Below are 22,668 nucleotides of genomic sequence, written 5' to 3' on the forward strand. Positions count from 1 at the left end.
GTCATAGACCTACTCTGAGATTTCAATATAAATTGTCCACAAATCTAACAAAAAACATTGCTGTTATTCACACACTTTCGAGAAGACATGTTGTAACATTGACATAAAGTGAGTAATATTCACAGTTGTTGTTATTTTTATACATCACTCCAGAAAATTATGAAACGTGGAAGAGAAAGAATAGTACTACCGATATATTGTTTTTTTTTATTATTTATTACATTTTATCACTCATAATGTAATACAATAATTATTTCAAATCAAAACTATAATGAAGCAAGCAATAAATTAGCAACATCTACGTCATACAAATATTTAGAAATAAAATATATTATGTCATAATTAAGAAAAACACATTTGCATAAGTGATCAGAATGTTCAACATTACAATTATTCTTATCAGCTTCATATTTCTTGGGGTCATATGATTTAATGATTCTGTTGGTTATAATTAATCTCTCTAAAGTATTTATTAACTGTCTTTTACTTAAATCAATCTGTAATTTTTTTATTTTCATAATAATAATATCATAATAAATTGGAAACAGTTGTTTAATTTCCTCATCATTGTAAACACAAAAATTATCAGATTCTGATATTAGATTCATCTCATATTCTGATAATCTACAACAAAATTTAAAAAATGATAAATTATCTACTACGTTTACAGATTCCATCTTATTTAATTCAACATTACAATCATTAATAAAATCAGTATAATCTAATTTTACTTCAGAGTATCTATCCAACTCTTCAGGAAGAATTAAAAGTAAATATTTTACAAACTGTATTATTATTAACTGTATTCTATTACGATTAAAGGTTATGTTTTCTAATAATATGTTGTGACATATTATTTCTCCATATATGTTTCTTGCAGTAACATCAGCATTACCGTATATAATTAACACATTGATAATGTCTGGTAAAAAAGCAAAGTTAAGTAGTTTACTCAACTCAGAATATGAAAATTTTGGATAACATTTTTCTAACACTGCTTTGATAAGTTTAATTAATCTTTTTTGATATGGAACATACATCGGAACACACATCAATTCCATTCGAAGGGATTCATCCAAATCATTTATATCTAAATCACTACAAAATAATATTTTTTCAAAATAAATATCCGGAGATGCTGTAAAAATATTGCAAATTAATTTCTTATCTTTCTTTATTAAATGTTTATGATCCATGGTAAGCAAAAAAGCAAGTTGGAAATTATAACAAAATAATTTAGATAAAAATGTATCATCTCCAGCATTCTCATTAATATCTTCTTTACAATGTAAAAGTTCAATTATAATTTTTACATGAGCGATACTACCTAGAGTATAAAGTAAAGGTTTTTCTTTTTCAGAAAGATTTGCCAAATATTTATGAACACTAGCTTCATTATCTAACAGTAACACTGGAATTTCCTTATCATAAAAGCCTTTTTTAGAAACTGCATAGCATAAAGCTGTACGACCATCTTTATCAACAGCATCTACATGTGCGCCACTTTCAATTAATATAGATATAATTTCTGTTTTAATACTTTTTTCACCATATAGTATAGCATACATTATTGGCGTTAAACCTTTGTTATCACAAATATTTACATCAGCACCTTTCTGAATCACAAAACTCACATGCTCTTTATTATAATTAACATTTTTTAATATATATAATAAAAGTGTATTATTATTTTCATTATGTGTGTTTATGTTCACACCATTATCAATAAGTATTTGTATAATTTCTTTAAACATACGAGAATGAACAGCATGTTTTAAAGGTGTCAATCCATTATTACCGATTACGTTAATATCAGCTCCATGTTCTATGAGTTTAATAATGATATCAATATCACATTTATACTTTATAGCATAAATTAGAGCTGAATTTCCTTTCTTATCAGTTGCATTCACATTGTCTACATTATGTATGGCATTAAAAATAATGTTTTTATTCATATTTAATTTTATTGCATACATTAAAAATGTTTGACCATATACATCTCTTATTATTTTATCCTTGTTTCTATCACTAATAGGTTTAGTATAACTAATAAGTTTAGCCATAAATTTATCATCACTCTTCTTCACAACTTCTATGCGGAACCAAATCCGATCGAAAACATTACTTGTTTTACTATCAGCTCCTTTATTAATAAGTAAATTAACTACATCTTGATCATTACAATACATAACAGCATAACAAAAACTTGTTCTGCCATTTATATCCACTGCATTTACATCGGCTCCTGCATTAATCAATCTAGCGATATTGTTAGTATTTTTATTTTTAATAGCATACATTAAAGGAGTAACTCCATTATAATTACACTTATTGACGTCTGCACCTAAATTTATTAATTTATTGATTATTTCAACTGTATAATTTTTTTTTATCGCATATGATAATGGTGTCCATTCAAATTCATCAATCACATTAACATCTGCACCATTATCAAGAAGTGCTAATATAATTTCCTTATCTCTATTAAGCTTTAAAGCTATTAATAATGCTTTATCATTTACTACAAAGTTAAGGTATTTCATTTCATTAATGTTTGCGCCATTATTAATGATTTCTGTAATACAATCAGCACAACAATTATTATTCAGCGCCACATATAGAAGTCGATTACATATTTTATTCATTGTATCTATTTCGAATTGATTATAATTTAGTACATCTATAAACTGTTTAATTCTACTTGTTTTAGATACTACATTAGTTAAAAAGGTATCATGTAATGTAGTATTTATTGTGTATTGAGAAATATGTAGTCTTCCCTTTACAAGTTCTAACCACAAATCTTCATCTACATTCAATGGTAATTTCCTTAAAGGAAATTCACAATATAAGTTCCTAGCAGCTTTTACCATCAACAATTTAATAACTTCGATATCGTCACCACTGCAAAAGTTACTAACTGCTGCATCTAATATTGAATTACCATCGTAACATATTTCATTAATATTTGCACCCATTTCTAATATCTCTTTTACAAAATTTACATTTCTTTTACTCTTTATAGACTGAAATAATGGCGAAACACCTCTTACATCTATATCGTTAATACTTCCACCTCTATCAATCAATCGGCGTATTATTTTGATATCCATGCCATGCATTATAGCAGCAGTAATAATTGATGGTAAATTATTGGTAATGTCAAAAATATTTTTGACATCAAAATAATCCAATAAAATTATCAACATTTCTTTACTTTTTGTCTTATAAAATAAATAATATAATTTAAAATTTGTCATTACCCTTTTGATTTCATTCGTATTCCTTTCCAATACTTCAACAACCATATCGACATCATTATTATTAATTCCTTCAACTATATTATCATAACACATCTTTATGTTATGTTTTGAAGGACTTGGAAACATCTTTAATATACTTTTGAAAACTTTAGAACATCTTCCTACTGATTTGATTTTATCTGATTTTTAAATCTGAAAAATGAAATTAAAATATTTTTAATTTAAATTTATTCTGCATATTATCTAAAATTAAAAATTGTGAATGAAATACTTAAATCAATTTTTTTCCAAATAAATGTGAATAACTCCACTGATACATTTAAACTATAACAATAAAATAAATAATGTCAGGTTAACAGTACAAAATAAATCATTCACATCGCAAAATATTTGTCGAAATTAAATCAATAGAATATGAATTAATTATACTCGTAACTAATCGCAATGTTGATTATAAAAGTATGATTTAAGACTAATATCTGAGCTCTAAATTACATTCCTGGGCAAGTAAAAATAACAATTATTACCTATTAAACAACCAGGTATGTAAAAATTGAACAATTGTAGCAATTCAGGAAAATTCTAACGATTTATATGTATGTAAAGACGATCAACTCTTTCCATAGCAGTTTTAATGCTAGATGTTGAAAGTGCTGTGGAAATAAAGTAAATAAAATCAAATAAGGTTTTATCTATAATGTTATATAAAGGGTAGGCGGGTTTGTTCATTTGTTCATACTGATAAAACTGATTTTAAATTAAGTAATGGTAAATTTAGTAATAATGACTATTGTACACAATTAAACAAAAATGTAATTTTGTCTACTGCAGTATGTAATGTAGATTATGATTTTGGTCGTTCTCAGACTCGGGCAGTTAATTTAACTTTTGCACATATATACTCAATAAATATTTTCCTATTTCAGGTATAAATAATTCATTAGTCACATCTGATTATAGTGTAGTACTTACATTGCATTCACAATACAAAAACTTTTCATTCAAAGTGCATTGTGCTGTTTTGCTCGACATAACTAATAACCTTCCATTACTTAACATTTGAAACTTCTCATCTTAATCTACCTCAAAATCTATTCTTTGCGGATCCCAAATTTTAAATATCAAATAATATTAATATTTTAATCGGGGCCCGATATTATTTAAATCTTATTTTACCTCGTAAACTTATTCGAGATTCAAGATATCCTATTATTCAAGAGACTAAGTTTAGATATATTCTTAGCGGTTGTCTTCCTACTAAATTTAAACATAAGAATGCTGGTACATCCCTTTTTACAAGCAATAATAACTTAGATCATTCAACTATACTTGATTTTGATGTTTCAGTTAATGAAACTTCTACATACGAAACACACTTCCAACTTCATACCACTAGGAACAATCAAGGCAGATTTATTGCCTCATTACCACATAAGTCTGATAAACTCCAGATAGGTGATCTCTTCATTAACATTAAAAATAGGTTCTTATATCTGGAACGAAGATTATGCAACAATTCTAATCTTAAATCAGAATATAACACCTTCATCCAAGAATACTTAAGATTAGGTCATATTTTATTACTTAATTCTGACGCTTTATTAACTAATGAATCGGACATATATTACTTACCTTACCACCCAATATTTAAGCCCACAAATCTAACTACTAAAATGCGAGTTGTCTTCGATAGCTCAGCTAAAACCTATAATGGTTTATCTCTTAATGATACACTATTAGTTTGGCGTTGTCGAACAGGATTTATTCTCAACAATACTTAGATTTAGAATCCATAAATATGTCAGATACTAATTTTACATCTGTTCTAGCTACAACATATATTTTTTATTAACTTCAGTATGAAACTATGTTGATTTAATGTATTAACTAATTCAATGTAATTTTAAAAGTAAATAAAGGAAGTGTAAATTATTCATAGTTTATTTATCTGGCAATTACTTAGTGTATACTATTACCACTATCAATGTATTACACCACTGGAATGGGTGTACATTCACATTACCCGTGATAATTTAATCAACTATTCGGGCAAATCTGTATATACACAGTACAGTATTAAAGATGATCCACTCATATATTTGATGAGAATGTACCCTTGTCAACAGTTTAATGACAGTGTCAACCGAACATTTAATTATTGTCAGAAGAGTCGTTGAAGATGTTTTTGCAATACTTACTCAATTCAGAACATATAACCACCAATTTTAATCAAAATCAAAAAATGGGGGCAATATAGTTTTGGCAATTTATGTTATACAGAGAGGTGCAAAAGTAGGTATACAATTATTATGAACTACTGCACTATAATATTAATATACATCTGTTATTGTTCTATTCTTTTGTTCTGTTACTGTTTTCTTTTTTTTCAAAACATCACTACTTAAATCATGGCTAGTAATGTAAGCAACGACCAATATCAGTGAATAATCAAACAATACTGGAAGACAGAGAATACTGAACAAGCTCAACAGAAATGGGCAGAAGAATTCGATACACCTACTAGTAGACTATCAATTTACAGACGTGTGATAAATTTGATAAAACTGGGTCCATCAGTAGTATGCCAAAGAGTGGCCAGAAAATGAAATGTTACTTGCTCAAGCATTTACTCGAAGCCCAAATAAAACCAAAAAGAAAGCTTCTGCTTAGTTAAATATTTCTCATAGATCTCTAGTTCGTCTAATGAAATGTTTAAGTTTGCAAATGTATCGGCCAAGATTACTTCATGGATTAACAGAGGATAAGCCAGATTGCAGTTTAAAATTCTGTAAGACACTTTTAAATGGAGAAAGACAAGGTGATGTCATCATTCAAAAAATTAGTTGGCATAACTATGACTATCACTCAACAGATAACCCCCATTGCCTTTCACCAGACCTTACAGCAAAGGACTTTTTCTTTTGAGGTGATATTACTTTCAAGAAATTATAAGATATTATTGTCAAGAAATTAATAACAGTAAAGACTTCTGTGTCAAAGTTTGCTTGAGTGTAGAAACTAGACTACAGGAATGTGTAAATGCTGAAGGCCGGCAATTTGAATACTTAAGAGATTGCACTTAATTGCATTAATTGATTTAATTACAGTTTCTATGTCATCCTTACTGTGACTTCATAAAGGTACTGTTTTCATAATTAAACCTTCATACCTTTTTTCTTTTTCCTGTTTAATCTTCAGGAATTACCTACCGTTCAGGTAATACTTCAGAGGATGATATGTATGAGTATAAATAAAGTGTAGTCTTGTACAGCCTCAGTTCAACCATCCCTGATATGTATGGATAAATAAAACCCAACCACCAAAGAACACTGGTATCTCATGATCTAGTATTCAAATCTGTATAAAAGTAACTGCCTTTACCAAGACAAACCTTCATACCTTCTATACACCTACTTCTGTATTCCTCTGTATATAATTTTATAAAAAAAAGTACTAAAATTACAGTCAAGTTCCAAAAATTATCGAATAAAAACAATGATACCATGCACATAAGTAACTAAAATCTTTACGTTGCAGGGAAGTAAACAAATGATGCTTTTTGTTTAAGAGAAAATTTTAAAAGTAAATAAATATATAAATTTGAATCTGAACAAAACCAAATACATATCATGTCAGTATAAGATTAGATAAATCATAAATATAAAAACAAATTATAAGGCTAACAAATTATGTTAAAGTAAATATGGTAAATGTAAAAAATTGCTACAAAATATATCACAATTTTAGATATCACTATTGAAAATTATTTCTTGCTAATACTTATAAATACATTGAACAGGTTGCAAATTTGTTATTTTTTTTTTTTAATTAATAGTAAAATTTTAATTAATAGTTGCAAAGAACAAACAACTCACCATATCAAATTAGAGGCAATATCAATGACTTGCAATAAGTGTATGATTAGGTTCTTTGCCAAAATTCAACTTTAATACAGCCACACCATTGGTTAGACGGAATTCAGAAGACGCTTGGAATATTGAGATTAGATTTTCTACATAATAGGTCTCTTTCTTTTTCTTTTAATAGCTCAAACAACACAAGAAGTTTCCACTCTTAGTGCATATGCAACCCAACTGGACCTGTACCTGCCTCCGGTTACTTTGACTAAAAATCATAAAATAAAATAAAAATGTATATTTTTCTAATTTAATAAAACTAATAATTTATGAAATTTTTAAATGTATCATACGAACTAAAGTTTGTAAGTGTGAAATCCAGTATCAGATAGTACACTTTAAAAAAAATTTATAAAGGGAGAATAATTATTCTTCATATTTTATTAAAATATTTTACATAAATCAAAATATGTCTCTAGCTACATGAAATTATAAAACCATTATCCAGAAGGGTTTCCCAGATGTACAAGGAGATGTTGGTCAAATCTAAGCGACTGATTCAGGACATCCAAATATATAAAAATGTACTTTCACATGTAGACAACTACCTCTATCCATTTTCCTTCGTTTTATGACAATGAGTTTTTTCAGTAACAATATCTTGAGAACGGATAAAAAATATTTAATGAAATTCCATGTGAATATACCCCAACATCTCTAAAATTTCTGTCATATTTATTATTTACTAATTGTTGTATATTAATGAAAAGGAAATGACTAACTTACTTTAGGGAAACTACAAAATGTAATTGTTCAGAGTTAACAGAAAAAGTAATGCAGGAACGTTTAAAGGTAATGCAGAAAAGATATAGTTATTAAAGAATTTTTTATTTATTTATTTACTAGAGAATATTTAATGTCTACAAATAAACAATTAGCAGAAATTTAATTGTAATATTAAAATGTAATACAAGTATGTTGTAATTGTTGAATCCATTACAATTAATAATCGAAGAAAACTAGAAGATATTTAAAAAATAATTTATTAATACTGCAGAAAGTTGGCCGAAACAAACCATTAATATACAAGACTCTCTCATCAATATAGTAAGTAGTATTATCACCCAGTCCTTGGAAATCAAAACCAAAAAAATAAATCTACAATAACAGGTGTTACTCAAATTGTACTCATAATATCTGTATGTCTATCATACAAATATTTTGAAATGCAATATAATATGTCACAATTAAGAAAAATACATTCACATAACTGATCAGAATGTTCAACAATACAACAATTATTTAAATCGGCTTCATATTTCTTAGGATCATACGATTTATAGTTCTATATATCTAATATAATTAATTTATCTTTATATATTTAATTCTATCTGATTATAATCTCTATAAAGCATTTATTACTGTTTCACATGCTAGTTCTCCACTATCATTTCTTGCAGTAACATCAGCTTTACCATATATAATTAACACATTGATAAGTTCTGAATAAATAGCAAAATGAAGAAGTGTATTCGATTCAGATTCTACCAATTTTGTATAACAAAATTTTTCTAAAACTGCTTTTATCAATTTAACTTTTTTTTTTCATCTGGAATGTACATCAATATTTTTTAATGGACATCATCCAAATCATTTAAATCTAAACTGCAACAAAATAATACTTTTTCAACATACATCTCCAGGAGTATGTGTAAAATATTGGAAATCTGTGACTTTTCTTTCTTTATTAAATCATGATCAAAGATAAGAAAAAAAGCAAGTTTGACATGAAAATAAAATAATTTGGAAAACAATAAAACTTGATTTTCATTGTTCTCAATAATATAAAAGTTCTATTACAATTTCAACACCTGTAATATAATTTTGAGCATTAATTAAAGGTGTTTCACTTTCACAAAGATTTGCCAAATATTTACGAACACTTGCTTTATTATCTAATAGTAAAAACACAATTTTCTCATTAAAAAAGTATTTTTTCAAAAATGTATGGCGTAAAGCTGTATGACAATCTTTATCAACTGCATCTATATAGGCACAATTTTCAATTAATCTAGATATAATTTTTATTTTAATGTTTTTTTCTCCAAGTAATATGACATAAATTATTACTGTTAAACCTTTATCACAAATATTTACATGAGTATCTTTCTGAATCACAAAACTCACATGTTCTTTAATATAACTAACATGATTCAAAATACGATAAAAGCGTATTATTATTTTCATTATGTGGGTTTATATTAACACCATTACCAATAAGTATTTGTATTATTTCTTCAAACATATGAGAATGAACAGCATCACTTAAAGGTGTTAATCTATTGTTATTGATTACATTAACCTATTATCACCTTTTTTCTTTTCCTGTTTAGCCTCCAGTAACTACCGTTAAGATAATACTTCAGAGGATGAATGAGGTTGATATGTATGAGTGTAAATGAAGTGTAGTCTTGTACATTCTCAGTTCGACCATTCCTGAGATGTGTGGTTAATTGAAACCCAACCACCAAAGAACACCGGTATCCACGATCTAGTATTCAAATCCGTGTAAAAATAGCTGGCTTTACTAGGACTTGAATGCTGGAACTCTCAACGTCCAAATCAGCTGATTTGGGAAGACGCATTCACCACTAGACCAGCCCGGTGGGTTTAACCTATTATCACCTAGTGGTGCCAAATGGCACCCGCAGTTCTATGTTCTCTATGAGCCTTAATTTCAGAGGTGCTATTAGTAAAATACGATTTTAATGCTTTATAAAGTTATTAAAGAGGGTACAATTATTACTATTTTGAATACGCTAGTTAATGTGACTGTACATTTCATTTTGGTGACTTCATGTTGTACTCAGATTATAATGGAACATCCATCAAGGTAAATAATGAAATTTCTTTATCACTTCTTATAATTTTTTACTGCCAAATGTCTTATCATCGTTGATCAAATGATCTCAAAATTATAAAACGGTAATTTTAAAAGTCAGTAAAGAAAGAAATCAATCAAAGTCAAAAGAATCAAAATCAGAGCTTCATTATACATTTCCTGTGTGAATGGCATGTCGTGGTTTGAACACCATATACGTAGTCGATGCAGAATATCATCAATCATAAAATCCTTAAATTTTTCCCATAATTCTTTTGAATTTGATGGTAAACATGTAGATAATATTATTTTAAATAATGTACGTATTTGAAATGGATAACCGAAAATTGATGTATCGACAAGTGAACTATACCAATGTTAATCATTTTCAAGTCCACATTTTGGCATGCATCTCAATATTTTCCACACAAACAACCATCAACTGTTCTAAAATTTTGAAATGATGGTCCACAAACGTTAACCAGTAATAAACGCAAAAAAAAAAATTTATATGATTTGGATGAACAGTATACAATCTTTCCAAAATAGTTGTTGGAAATAAATCTTTTTGACCTTCAATGATTTTTCCTTATTTGCACCATTAAAATTCTTTTTTTTTATGCTTACCAAGTAAAATAAGCTGGTATTTCAGAGTATATCAATGTTTTGGCAAATGTAACAGTATGGCATAATGAAAAAAATACAGTTATTATTGTTTGTGGTGATCTTGCTGCACTTTATCGGTCATTTTCTGTTGTAAAATAAACATTGTTGGCCATTTTCGAGATGAAATGCTAAATAAACAGTTGGGTGTCATTCGTGTATTGGAAATTACAATCACCAGTTAAAGTAAAGCAGTGTGCTTTATAACTACTTATACTGTCTCAATTGATATTCCAAAAACAATTTCAATTGCAATATTCATCATTTATGTGTGCTTTGAAAATTTTTGATAGTAGAGGTGAAAATGGCACAACCCAACTTGTATTAACATAATACTATAAAAAAATTAATGATACTGTATAATTATCTAAAATATAGTTAAACACTTACTATTTGATAATCTTTTGTAATTTACCCACACAAAATATTTTTAATTTTTTTAACAATATATGATGAATCGTTAACCTTGTCTAACTAAGGTTAAATATACAATTTATATACAGCAATGAAGCAATTTTTAATTGCATTAATTAAGAGACTTTTTAGAACATAATAATTGTTGTCTCACATGTTTTCACAAAGGTCATAGCAACAATCAATGTAACTAAAAACATACCATGGTCATTTATTCCACTTCTTTGCCCCATTTTGGTGGCTTATGGGAGAGCAATATTAAAAGCGTAAAATATCTACGCCATGTAACAGGACAATCTTGAACTTTGAAGATTTGTATACAGTATTAACAGGTTGAAGCCAGTCTTAATTCTCGTCCCATTTTTGCTATTTCTACAGATCATAGGGACCCAGAACCAGTATCACGTGGACATTTATCAATTGTCCACTTATATCTTTACCCAATTACAAAGAAATTGAAATTAACTGCCTAGATCATTGGAATTTACTCCAGAAATTCGTCCAATGCATCTGGAAACAATGGTCTAAGGACTATCTTCATTATCTCCGGCAGAGAAATAAATGGCGTTTTCCTTCGTAAATCTGTCTATTGGAGATTTAGTATTGATCTCTAAGAAGAATTGTACATCAATGCAATAGAAATTCAGAGATATTATATATTAGATGCAATAAGTCACTAAATGTGCAATAAATCATCATTATTTACACTTTCTAGTCAATGGTACCATGGTTATTCAGGCCATTGGACACATGTTCTCTTGTCATGAACAACATATTTAAAGAAATCCTAGTCGCTAAAAGATAATAGATAAGTTTCCAAGAGTATATATATTTACGTATATTATTACAAAATTATTAATATTATGATTATTCTTATTGTATTACTACTATTTTTATACACTGTCATTGATTTGTGATCACTATTATATATTATATTGATAAAAAAATGTAAAATAAATACTTGGTTAATCTTGTATTACTGAATCATATTAGTGATATAATTTATGTTTATATAACATTTACGTACCTTATAACTTACTGATATTCTCGTGTTATTACAGGAAAAAAGAACTTCTTTTTTGACAGGCAGTATGTTCAGATTCATTTGTTTTCTTGATCCTCTTGTTTAATGTAAACATCTCCTGTCTATTTCTTATCATTTATTAATGAACCAGCTGATATTAATTATTGTTAGAATATGTTATATGAACTAAATATATTATATCACTAAATTATTATTGTTCTAGCTAGACATATTTAGTATATATTTAAAATGTGAACTTAACTAAAAACATAAATTATTATAACTCATTGTAATGTTTACTTAAATATTATTAATAAATTAAGTGGTTATCCGGCATTATTTAATGTATACAGTTCTCACAAGTACTGGTTTTTGTAATATAAATATACAAGGATAAATAATGACTCAAGGTCATGTACAGATACATACTTGTTATATAATATATAAAAATATCTATGTTAATTATAAAGTTAATGAACAACTAAGGATATTTGACCAGTGTATTCAAGATATTGATAAGATCTTTAAAAAATGTATTAATATTGTAAATACAATAATAGATAGATGCAGTTGACTTATATTATTATCATTATGCTTTTACGGCCAACATGGGACCACTTAAGTCAATTTTAGTTGGATCTTTTCTGAGAAAACCTGTTATTTTACTCTTCCGAGCTGCCCAGTATTTCTTCATCCGTTCAGATCTTGCTTTCTTTTCTTCATCCATAAACACCCTCTTCGTTGTATTTTGTCGTTTGTCTGTCTTTTGTTTAAATCTAATGCTTTTGTCTTTTAGCTTTGTAATTTTTCCAGTTTTATTGTGTAGGTCAGTCAGGAAAATTCCCAATTCTTTCATATCTTCTCTAATTTCTTTGATCCATCCTACTTCTAGGTTTTGGAACCGGAGCTTTTCAATGATATTTCTTGACAGTCTTGTTTCCGGTGTCCTTATGAGATGACCAAAGAAAGAGATTCTTTTTTTCCGCATAGTATCAGTAACAGGCTCTATTTCTCGATACACCACCTCATTTGGCACAATCCACCATCGGCCTTCTTTTTGGTGTTTTTTATCGATACACGTTCTGACAATTCTCCTTTCTATTTTCAGAATTTTTTCAATTCCGTTTTTCTGAGTGATTTTGAAAAGGGTCTCGCTTCCGTAGGTGACTTCTGGCTGAACTACAGTTTTATAATGTTTAAGTTTTGTTTTAGCAGAAAGGCATTTTTTGTTATATGTTGACAGAGTTAATTTTTGGGATTTAATCATTTTATTTGTCCTGTTTTGCCATGTCACTTTTTCATTTAAATTATAAGTTATTATTTCCCCTAGATATTTAAATTGTTTTACTATTTTAATTTTCTGATTGTTTACCGTAATGTGCTCTATTACCAGAGGATCTATGGTCATTAGTTCAGTTTTTTCGAAAGAGATATGAACCCTATCTTTTGTGCTAGGTTTTGAAGGCTCATGATTTGTGTTTTGGCTTCTTGAATATTATTTGCTAAAAGAGCGAGGTCATCTGCAAATCCTAGGCAATTTAGTGCGATGGAGTTTTTCTTAGTACCCATTTTTATATTTTTGGGATTTATTTCATACCATTTTCTCATGACAAATTCGAGGGCGCAGTTAAAAAGGAGTGGTGAGAGGCCGTCTCCTTGCCTCAATCCAGTTTTTATGTAGAAGGGTTGAGAGAGTTCACCTCTGAATTTCAATCTGGACTGGGTATTGGTTAAAGTTAATTTTATCATGTTTACGAGTTTAGGGTGAAGGCCCAGGTTTCTCAGAATATTCAGCATGGATGGTCGGTGTATACAATCATAGGCCCTTTAAAAAATCGACGAAGGTGATTATTAGTTGTTTTTTCCGTCTTTTATATAAGTCCATCATAAGTTTTAGGGATATTATTTGCTCCGGGCAACCTCTCCATGGCCTAAATCCCCCTTGGTATTCCCCAAGTTCCAGTTCAAGTTGGTCTTTGCATCGGCTGTATATGATTCTCGACAGGATTTTGTATGTGCAATCCAGGAGAGATATGCCTCTGTAGTTTTCTGGATTAGTTTTATCCCCTTTTTTATGTAATGGATGAATGAGGGCTGTGGTCCAGTGTTCTGGAAGTTTTTCTTCGTTCCATATTTTCACGAGGCATAGATGTAGGGAAGTTTTGACTGAATAAACTGATGAGTGTTTCCAGAGTTCTGCGAAAAGCTGGTCTTCTCCGCTTGCTTTGTAGTTTTTTATTTCATTTAAGGCTGCGAGAACTTCTTGAATTGTTGGCGGGTTGATATTTACCGGTGAAGTTTTAACTGGAGTTTCAGTGTCAATCTCAAAAAGCTCTGGGGGGTCGTCACAGTTGAGGAGTCTATTGAAGGTTTCTGCCAAAATTTCAGCATTTTCTTTATTGGTGTGGGCCATATTTCCTTTTTTTCCTCTCAGCATAAAGGTGGGTGGTTCATATCTTTGAAGAGCCTGACCAAAAATTTTATAATAGTCTCGGGATTTAGTTTTCTTAGAACTTTGTTCTATTTGCTGAATCAAGTTTTTTTGGGCTTGTCGTTTGGTTCCTCTTATAATTTTTCTTTTTTCTTGACTTATAGATAGATTAAAAAAACAGAACACCCAAACATAAAAAATAATAGGTTGTGATACTTTGTTTTACGCCCCCCACATTTTCCGCATTTATTCACATGAAAATTACTTAATATAGCAAGTCTTACTAACTGATGAACAATACATTAGAGAAAACACTGACATGTTTTATACCAGCCATTTCAAAACATATTTTACATATTAACATATTAGTTAAGGTTAATCATGGATAGGAAGTGAAGTCATAGGTTATTGTCAATTGAAGCAATAATGGACTGAAAAATGTACCTGAGAGAGTTGTGTGTGATCATTTATTAAAAAATCCAAAAAAAGGTAAGTGATCCACGAATAGTGATAGAAAGACAGTCCTCATTTTCAAAAAAAAGTACAACAGAAGTGCAGGATATTTCCAAATCAGTAATGTTTTGATTATTTAAATATTATTCAGTAATTGCAATTATATGCAAACTTCATCTATGCTCGCTAGGTTAGGTTTGGTTAGATTATATATACAATAATGGGTTATTTTTACTGGATTATAGCATTATTATGACAAATTTCCTATGTTTTTAAAAAAATAGAATTAAAGCATTGAATAAATTATGAAGTAGGCCATTTAAAGCCAAATTATGAAAATACTACAATAAATGTGAGTCTAGTTACCACAATGTCATTGAATTGATGTTTATTACAAGGACATTCTGGATGCCAACAGAAGTAATAGTAAAGGTATGTGAAAATCCATAAATAATATTATAGGAACAAAGAAAAAAAACCAAACTTAATGTGTCTTTAACAAGGACAAAAGGAATATTACAGATAAATTACCAATGTATTTAGCGAGTATTTTGCAGGATTATCAGGAAAATTAATACCTAAAGGTTATGACAATGTCATAATTATGTAGTTTGTGACAGGATAAAACCTATGTGTATCTTTTTTATATCTCTGACCAGTAAAAAGGAGATTGAAAGGGTTATTCTCTCCTTGACAAGTAAGAATTCAAGGGTACATAATACATTCATTAAATTCTATAAAAAGTGTTAAAATTATTGTACATATATTATTGGAATTCATCATTAAATGCATAAATAAATACCAGCTTTGCATTGGTATTTTCCTGCAAGTACTCAAGAGCTTTATTATGAAGTTTTAAAAAGAGCTTCAAGAGAGGTGGAAAACTACCGACCAATATCTTGAAGGGTCATGAAAGAAAGATTAGTTAATTTTCTCAATAAAAACAATTTTTTTTTGTAAGCGTCAATTTGGATTTATAAATAAAAGTACTGAATTGGTACTAAGTGAACTATTTAGGCATATACAGCAGCATAAATATAGGGAAAAAAATTGTTTTGTTCTTAGATAAACAAAAATCATTTCATACAATTACTCAAGAAAATCTTGCCAAAATAGAATAGATTAGGGGTGTCGTATTAACCTGGCCTGTATCTTATCTGCCAAACTGTGTGCAGTTTTGTCACAATGGGTGACAATTTAAGTGATTCGACTGTAGTATCATATCCCATCGGGTTGGTCTAGTGGTGAACGCGTCTTCCCAAATCACCTGATTTGGAAGTCGAGAGTTCCAGCGTTGAAGTCCTAGTAAAGCCAGCTATTTTTACACGGACTTGAATACTAGATCTTGGATACCGGAGTTCTTTGGTGGTTGGGTCTCAATTAATCACACATATCAGGTATGGTCGAACTGAGAATGTACAAGAGACTACACTTCATTCACACTCATACATATCATCCTCTGAAGTATTACCTAAACGGTAGTTACCGGAGGCTAAACAGGAAAAGAAAGTAAAGGACTGTAGTATCTTATGAAGAAATGGTTGCCATATTCAGGACTAGTGGCGTTTTCTAAATTTGAATGAATAAAATTCAAATATATTCAAAATTTACAATATGATTAAAAACTTTTCTACTACTGCTATAAATCAAACCATTAATGAACCTGACACCAACTTATATGTAATGATTAGTAATATGAAACTGCACACGATAGGGCAAACATTAGATTAATTAAATTCTGATTAGGCAAATATACAAGTATGTATATTGTTCAAAAAACGAAAGAATATCCACTATTTTATCAGAAAATCGTAAAAATCATTACTCACATACGTGTCATTTACATACAAGAGTAGCGAATAACATTTGTGATTAATAAAAATTAGACTCCAATGAAATGTTACTAGCGCACGATGTGGCCAACAAGTTAATTGATAAATTACGTCTTTCAAATAAGAAAATGATACAAAGGATAAATCTGTGCTGTGCGTGAATATTTTTGCTTTATTATACATATACCAAGTTTTACTATCACTAGGGCATAGTTGAAATAAACGAAAATGAGTAATAATTACTTATACAGCAGCTGTGAAAAGTAAAAAAAAAAAAAAACATGAGGTTTTATATTTTAATATTTCTTTTGGACATAATATGAGTTAATTCAAATTGTTACCTGCTCCCCTTAATCATAAAATAAAAAAGGGGATTTTATATGTTTGTGAAATCAAAACTTTAACATCCACTGAAATATTTAACTGGATTAAAAAATGTTTAGATATTTATTTAAAAAATTGTATTAACAATTAAATTTCAAGTGTACATTCAGATTACTTTTTTATTTAAAATGTACACCATTCCTTTTATAAAAACAGATCGATTGTATTACAGAGTGGCCGGACGCAAGTTTATTACTTGTACAAGCTACATGTTGGGATTGGTACTACTGTGAGTCTACATCCACGTTGGTTTTGAATTTTTTAATACGTTACATAAATTTCTCTTGGAAATTCATTTTTAATTGCTTCAGTCTAATTTATTCTGGATTTTCTTTCAGCAGAAATCTGTTAATTTTTTTAATATTCTATTATTACTCATTAAAAAGATGAAACTAAAGGTACAGTCCTTTTTATTCTCGATACCTGGTAGAAGTTTTAATATTCTAACTATAATAATGGAATTACAATTACTGAAAAATGATTAATGTTTAGTAATGACCCAAATTCATAAAACATCAATGAAATATTAGCAGTTTATAATCTCTACAATCAAAGAAATTTTGGCATATTTATTATTTTCTATATTTAAATGAATGACGACTACTATGCAGAAATATAGGCTGATGTTATTTACTTTATTTTGCTGTATTACAACAATCAAAATATAAATGAGATAATAGGAGTTGTACAATCTTATACATCAAGATAATAAATAAAAAATTAAGGATAGATTTTTTGCAAAAAATGATGTTTTACACATTTTTTTTAAGGTTGTATACCTTGATGTTGCACCTTTTTTTCAGCCAAAATTTTTGTTGTCGGATGACTTTCATATTATATATAGAGACAGATAGATTTGAATAGTAATTAAATAGTAATTGTATAGTAAATAGTAATAGTAATTGAATAGTAATTAAATTTTATAATAGATTAATGGTTTGCTGGAAAATGATTAAAGTCAGTATTTATACCAATTACACTAGGCAAGCCAAAGGTTTGCTCCTATCTTTGTCAGCTTGCTTAGGCGGGATAAGTAAGTGGAATTTATTGTACTATCTAACCAGATGACATCATCCAATCACTAATATCACACATTTGTATATAAAATGCAGACATAACAGACCAGTACAATACAATGACTAGTAAACTAGACACAGTAGTTGGCGAGGAGAAAACTTTTTCAGCCCATGTAATAATAAAATACCAATTAGATGTTCAGATTTTATTTCTACAATTTAATACATCAAAATAATAAATAAAAAATGTGGATTAGATTTTTGATTACTTTTACAAAATTGTGTAATACATACCTTTTTTCAACAATAATGCTGAAAAAGAGCTTCTGTAATAGGCCTTTCTCATATTATGATTAAGAATAGCTACACATGTGTAGTATACAAATATATTATTAGGTTGCTATTTAGTTAATTCTACAGTAGAATAATGAGGTATTAACAGTTTGATTGAAAACTATATATTTCCAATAATTTCACTTATAATTGAAATATTAATTATATCTCTCTAATCACTCTTTTTTTCTATATCTTCAATTTTGGTATTTTCTTTTCCATGTAAATAACATTCTATGAGTCGGAGCGTGGAATGTTAGAAGCTTGAAAAAGGTTGAAAGGCTAGAAAATTTAAAAAGGGAAATGGGTAGGATGAAGGTGGATATAGTAGGAATTAGTGAGGTTCGGTGGGAAGAGGAAGGCGACTTTTGGACAGGTAATTGTAGAGTAATTAACTCAGCGTCAAATAATGGGCAGGCAGGAGTAGGTTTTGTGATGAACAAGAAGATAGGGAGGAGAGTGGAGTATTTCAAGACGCATAGCGATAGAATCATTGTAATAAGGATAAAATCAAAACCTAAACCGACAACGATTGTTAACGTCTATATGCCTACAAGTGCCTATGATGATGATGAGGTAGAGTGTGTATACGAAGAGATTGATAAAGCAATTAAACACGTAAAAGGAGATGAAAATTTAATAATAGTTGGAGATTGGAATGCAAGCATTGGAAAAGGCAAGGAATAGTGGGTGAATACGGGCTGGGCAAAAGGAATGAAAGAGGGGACCAACTTATAGAGTTTTGCACGAAGTATAATTTAGTAATTGCCAACACCCAATTTAAAAATCTTAATAGAAAAATATACACTTGGAAAAAGCCAGGCGATACTGCAAGGTATCAGATAGATTATATCATGGTTAAGCAAAGATTTAGAAATCAACTCGTTGACTGCAAAACTTACCCTGGAGCAGATATTGATAGCGACCATAATTTGGTGATAATGAAATGTAGATTGGGGTTTAAAAACCTGAAGTAAAGGTGTCAGATGAATCGGTGGAATTTAGAGAAGCTTGAGGAAGAGGAGGTAAAGAAGATTTTTGAGGAGGACATCGAAAGAGGTCTGAGTAAAAAAGATAAGGTAGTAAATGTAGAAGAAGAATGGGAGAATGTTAAAAAGGAAATTCTTAAATCAGCAGAAGCAAACTTAGGCGGAATAAAGAGAACTTGTAGAAAACCTTGGGTTTCAGACGATATATTTCAGCTGATGGATGAACGTAGAAAATATAAGAATGCTAGTGATGAAGAAAGTAAAAGGAACTATCGGCAATTAAGAAATGCTATAAACAGGAAGTGCAAACTGGCGAAAGAAGAGTGGATTAAAGGAAAGTGTTCATAAGTGGAAAGAGAAATGAACATTGGTAAAATAGACAGAGCATACAGGAAAGTTAAGGAAAATTTTGGGGTACATAAATTAAAATCTAATAATGTGTTAAACAAAGATGGTACACCAATATATAATACGAAAGGTAAAGTCGATAGATGGGTGGAATATATTGAAGAGTTATACGGAGGAAATGAATTAGAAAATGGTGTTATAGATGAAGAAGTGGAAGTTGAGGAGGATGAAATGGGAGAAACAATACTGAGAAAAGAATTTAAGAGAGCATTAAAATTTTTAAATGGGAGAAAGGCTCCTGGAATAGACAGAATACCTGTAGAATTACTGCGCAGTACAGGTGAGGAAGCGATTGATAGATTATACAAACTGGTGTGTAATATTTATGAAAAAGGGGAATTTCCGTCAGACTTCAAAAAAAGTGTTATAGTAATGATACCAAAGAAAGCAGGGGCAGATAAATGTGAAGAATACAGAACAATTAGTTTAACTAGTCACGCATCAAAAATCTTAACTAGAATTCTATACAGAAGAATTGAGAGGAGAGTGGAGGAAGTGTTAGGAGAAGACCAATTTGGTTTCAGGAAAAGTATAGGGACAAGGGAAGCAATTTTAGGCCTCAGATTAGTAGTAGAAGGAAGAGTAAAGAAAAACAAACCAACATACTTGGCATTTATAGACCTAGAAAAGGCATTCGATAACGTAGACTGGAATAAAATGTTCAGCATTTTAAAAAAATTAGGGTTCAAATACAGAGATTGAAGAACGATTGCTAACATGTACAGGAACCAAACAGCAACAGTAACAATTGAACAATTGAAGAACATAAGAAAGGGAGTCGACAAGGATGTTCCCTATCTCCGTTACTTTTTAATCTTTACATGGAACTAGCAGTTAATGATGTTAAAGAACAATTTAGATTCGGAGTAACAGTACAAGGTGAAAAGATAAAGATGCTACGATTTGCTGATGATATAGTAATTCTAGCCGAGAGTAAAAAGGATTTAGAAGAAACAATGAACGGCATAGATGAAGTCCTACGCAAGAACTATCGCATGAAAATAAACAAGAACAAAACAAAAGTAATGAAATGTAGTAGAAATAACAAAGATGGACCGCTGAATGTGAAAATAGGAGGAGAAAAGATTATGGAGGTAGAAGAATTTTGTTATTTGGGAAGTAGAATTACTAAAGATGGACGAAGCAGGAGCGATATAAAATGCCGAATAGCACAAGCTAAACGAGCCTTCAGTAAGAAATATAATTTGTTTACATCAGAAATTAATTTAAATGTCAGGAAAAGATTTTTAAAAGTACATCTTTGGAGCGTCGCTTTATATGGAAGTGAAACTTGGATGATCAGAGTACCTGAGAAGAAAAGATTAGAAGCTTTTGAAATGCGGTGCTATAGGAGACTGTTAAAAATCAGATGGGTGGATAAAGTGACAAATGAATAGGTATTGCGACAAATAGATGAAGAAAGAAGCATTTGGAAAAATATAGTTAAAAGAAGAGACAGACTTATAGGCCACTCACTAAGGCATCCTGGAATAGTCGCTTTAATATTGGAAGGACAGGTAGAAGGAAAAAATTGTGTAGGCAGGCCACGTTTGGAATATGTAAAACAAATTGTTAGGGATGTAGGATGTAGAGGGTATACTGAAATGAAACGACTAGCACTAGATAGGGAATCTTGGAGAGCTGCATCAAACCAGTCAAATGACTGAAGACAAAAAAAAAACTTTTCCATGTTTCTCTCTAACTTTGATTTTGTTTTTCATTATAGGCCACTAGTTTTTTTTTTTATCTTTATCATTCTTTTAATATAACATTTATTTTGTTTTCTTGAGTGTTGTTATCTTTTCAGTTTTATTGTATATTGCTTCTTAATTTGTATTCCTCATTTACTGTAATTGGGCCTAAAATTTTCCTTTCTTTCTTATCAATCTTCTGCGTAGCTGACTTCATTCTTTTTGATAAATATTCTATAGCATATATTGCTACCCATTTTACCACACAATAATGTCTTATTTTGACATGGAAGAATTGTGTTTTTTGTTATACGTATTTTGTGTCTGTTAAGCTGTTTTTCTTGCTTTTCTCTTTAGAGATTCTGTAAGTTATTTTAAATATGGAAAAATTAGAAGAGTTGATGTATGTTTTGTATATATTTTGCTTTTATCTCCCACGTATCTCTTTATCTTTAATCATAACTTCTCTCTTTTCAAAAGAAAACTGTAATTCGACTTTACTGCCTACTTCCTTTAATAGTTGTATATATGTTTTTGTTGTCTCTTTGCCTTCTGAAAGAATCAAAATATATCATTTGTACTAAGCTGTTTCTGTATTATATTTCAATCTTCCTGCTTGATTCAGTAGTGCTTAATTTCTGAAAATACACAACAAAATGAGTAAGGTGTATTGTTCGCACTAATAGTAAACTTAAAAAAGTTGTTAATGGTTAATGTGATGTGGAAAAAGTATTTAATTAGCACCAATAGAACAAAATATCAAGTAAATATATATCTTTAATTATTACAGAAAATATTTGTTAAATTATATGTACAGTGTTTCTAAAATGGTGGGCTGGCTATACTTTTTTGGATTCTACTTGTAAAACTAAACAAAAAATATCCGTAAGAAAAATGGCAATTTTTCCTTCGTTCTCCCCTTATCTGCCATTTTGTTATTTTTATATAAAGATTTATCTCAAGTTCAGATAGAGGAATCACATTAATATTTATTTGGTAAGGGTCTTGGTAATAAATTTTTTAAAT

General features: G+C 29.4%; 2 protein-coding genes and 1 long non-coding RNA gene across 10 annotated transcripts in view; 1 reads left to right on the plus strand and 2 right to left on the minus strand.

Moving 5' to 3' along the window:
• The window catches only part of LOC142333741 (uncharacterized), a 76,149-nt gene that overhangs the window by 9,343 nt on the left and 44,138 nt on the right, over nucleotides 1–22,668 (plus strand). The window lies entirely within an intron of this gene.
• On the minus strand, nucleotides 196–17,001 carry LOC142333740 (uncharacterized). Of its 8 annotated transcripts, none has more exons than XM_075381204.1 (5): nucleotides 16,823–17,001; nucleotides 12,109–12,227; nucleotides 7,142–7,391; nucleotides 3,267–3,458; nucleotides 196–624 (listed from the first exon to the last, which is right to left on the minus strand). In XM_075381204.1, the coding sequence occupies exons 4-5, from the start codon at nucleotides 3,320–3,322 to the stop codon at nucleotides 267–269; spliced, it is 414 nt and encodes a 137-aa protein (XP_075237319.1). In that variant the 5' UTR covers nucleotides 3,323–3,458; nucleotides 7,142–7,391; nucleotides 12,109–12,227; nucleotides 16,823–17,001; the 3' UTR covers nucleotides 196–266. The 8 variants fall into 8 exon arrangements, with proteins under 8 accessions (XP_075237319.1, XP_075237318.1, XP_075237314.1 ...); XM_075381203.1 differs by having other exon boundaries at nucleotides 12,109–12,233; XM_075381199.1 differs by having other exon boundaries at nucleotides 12,109–12,256.
• Nucleotides 630–3,260, minus strand: LOC142333981 (uncharacterized; the record flags this gene model as incomplete). Its single annotated transcript, XM_075381637.1, has 1 exon — nucleotides 630–3,260. A coding segment is annotated over exon 1 (2,583 nt), but the record flags the coding sequence as incomplete, so codon positions are not given.

The sequence above is a fragment of the Lycorma delicatula genome, chromosome 13 (assembly GCF_047948215.1).
Source record: "Lycorma delicatula isolate Av1 chromosome 13, ASM4794821v1, whole genome shotgun sequence".
In the NCBI taxonomy this organism is placed as follows: domain Eukaryota; kingdom Metazoa; phylum Arthropoda; class Insecta; order Hemiptera; family Fulgoridae; genus Lycorma; species Lycorma delicatula.

Bases quoted from the DNA above. Each gene is read 5' to 3' on its own strand.
- LOC142333740 (XM_075381204.1), bottom strand. From the start codon at position 3,322: ATGATGTCGATATGGTTGTTGAAGTATTGGAAAGGAATACGAATGAAA. The intron at 625-3,266 runs GTAATGACAAAT...ATTTTGTTGTAG, and splicing joins ATACGAATGAAATCAAAAGG to ATTATCAGAATATGAGATGA.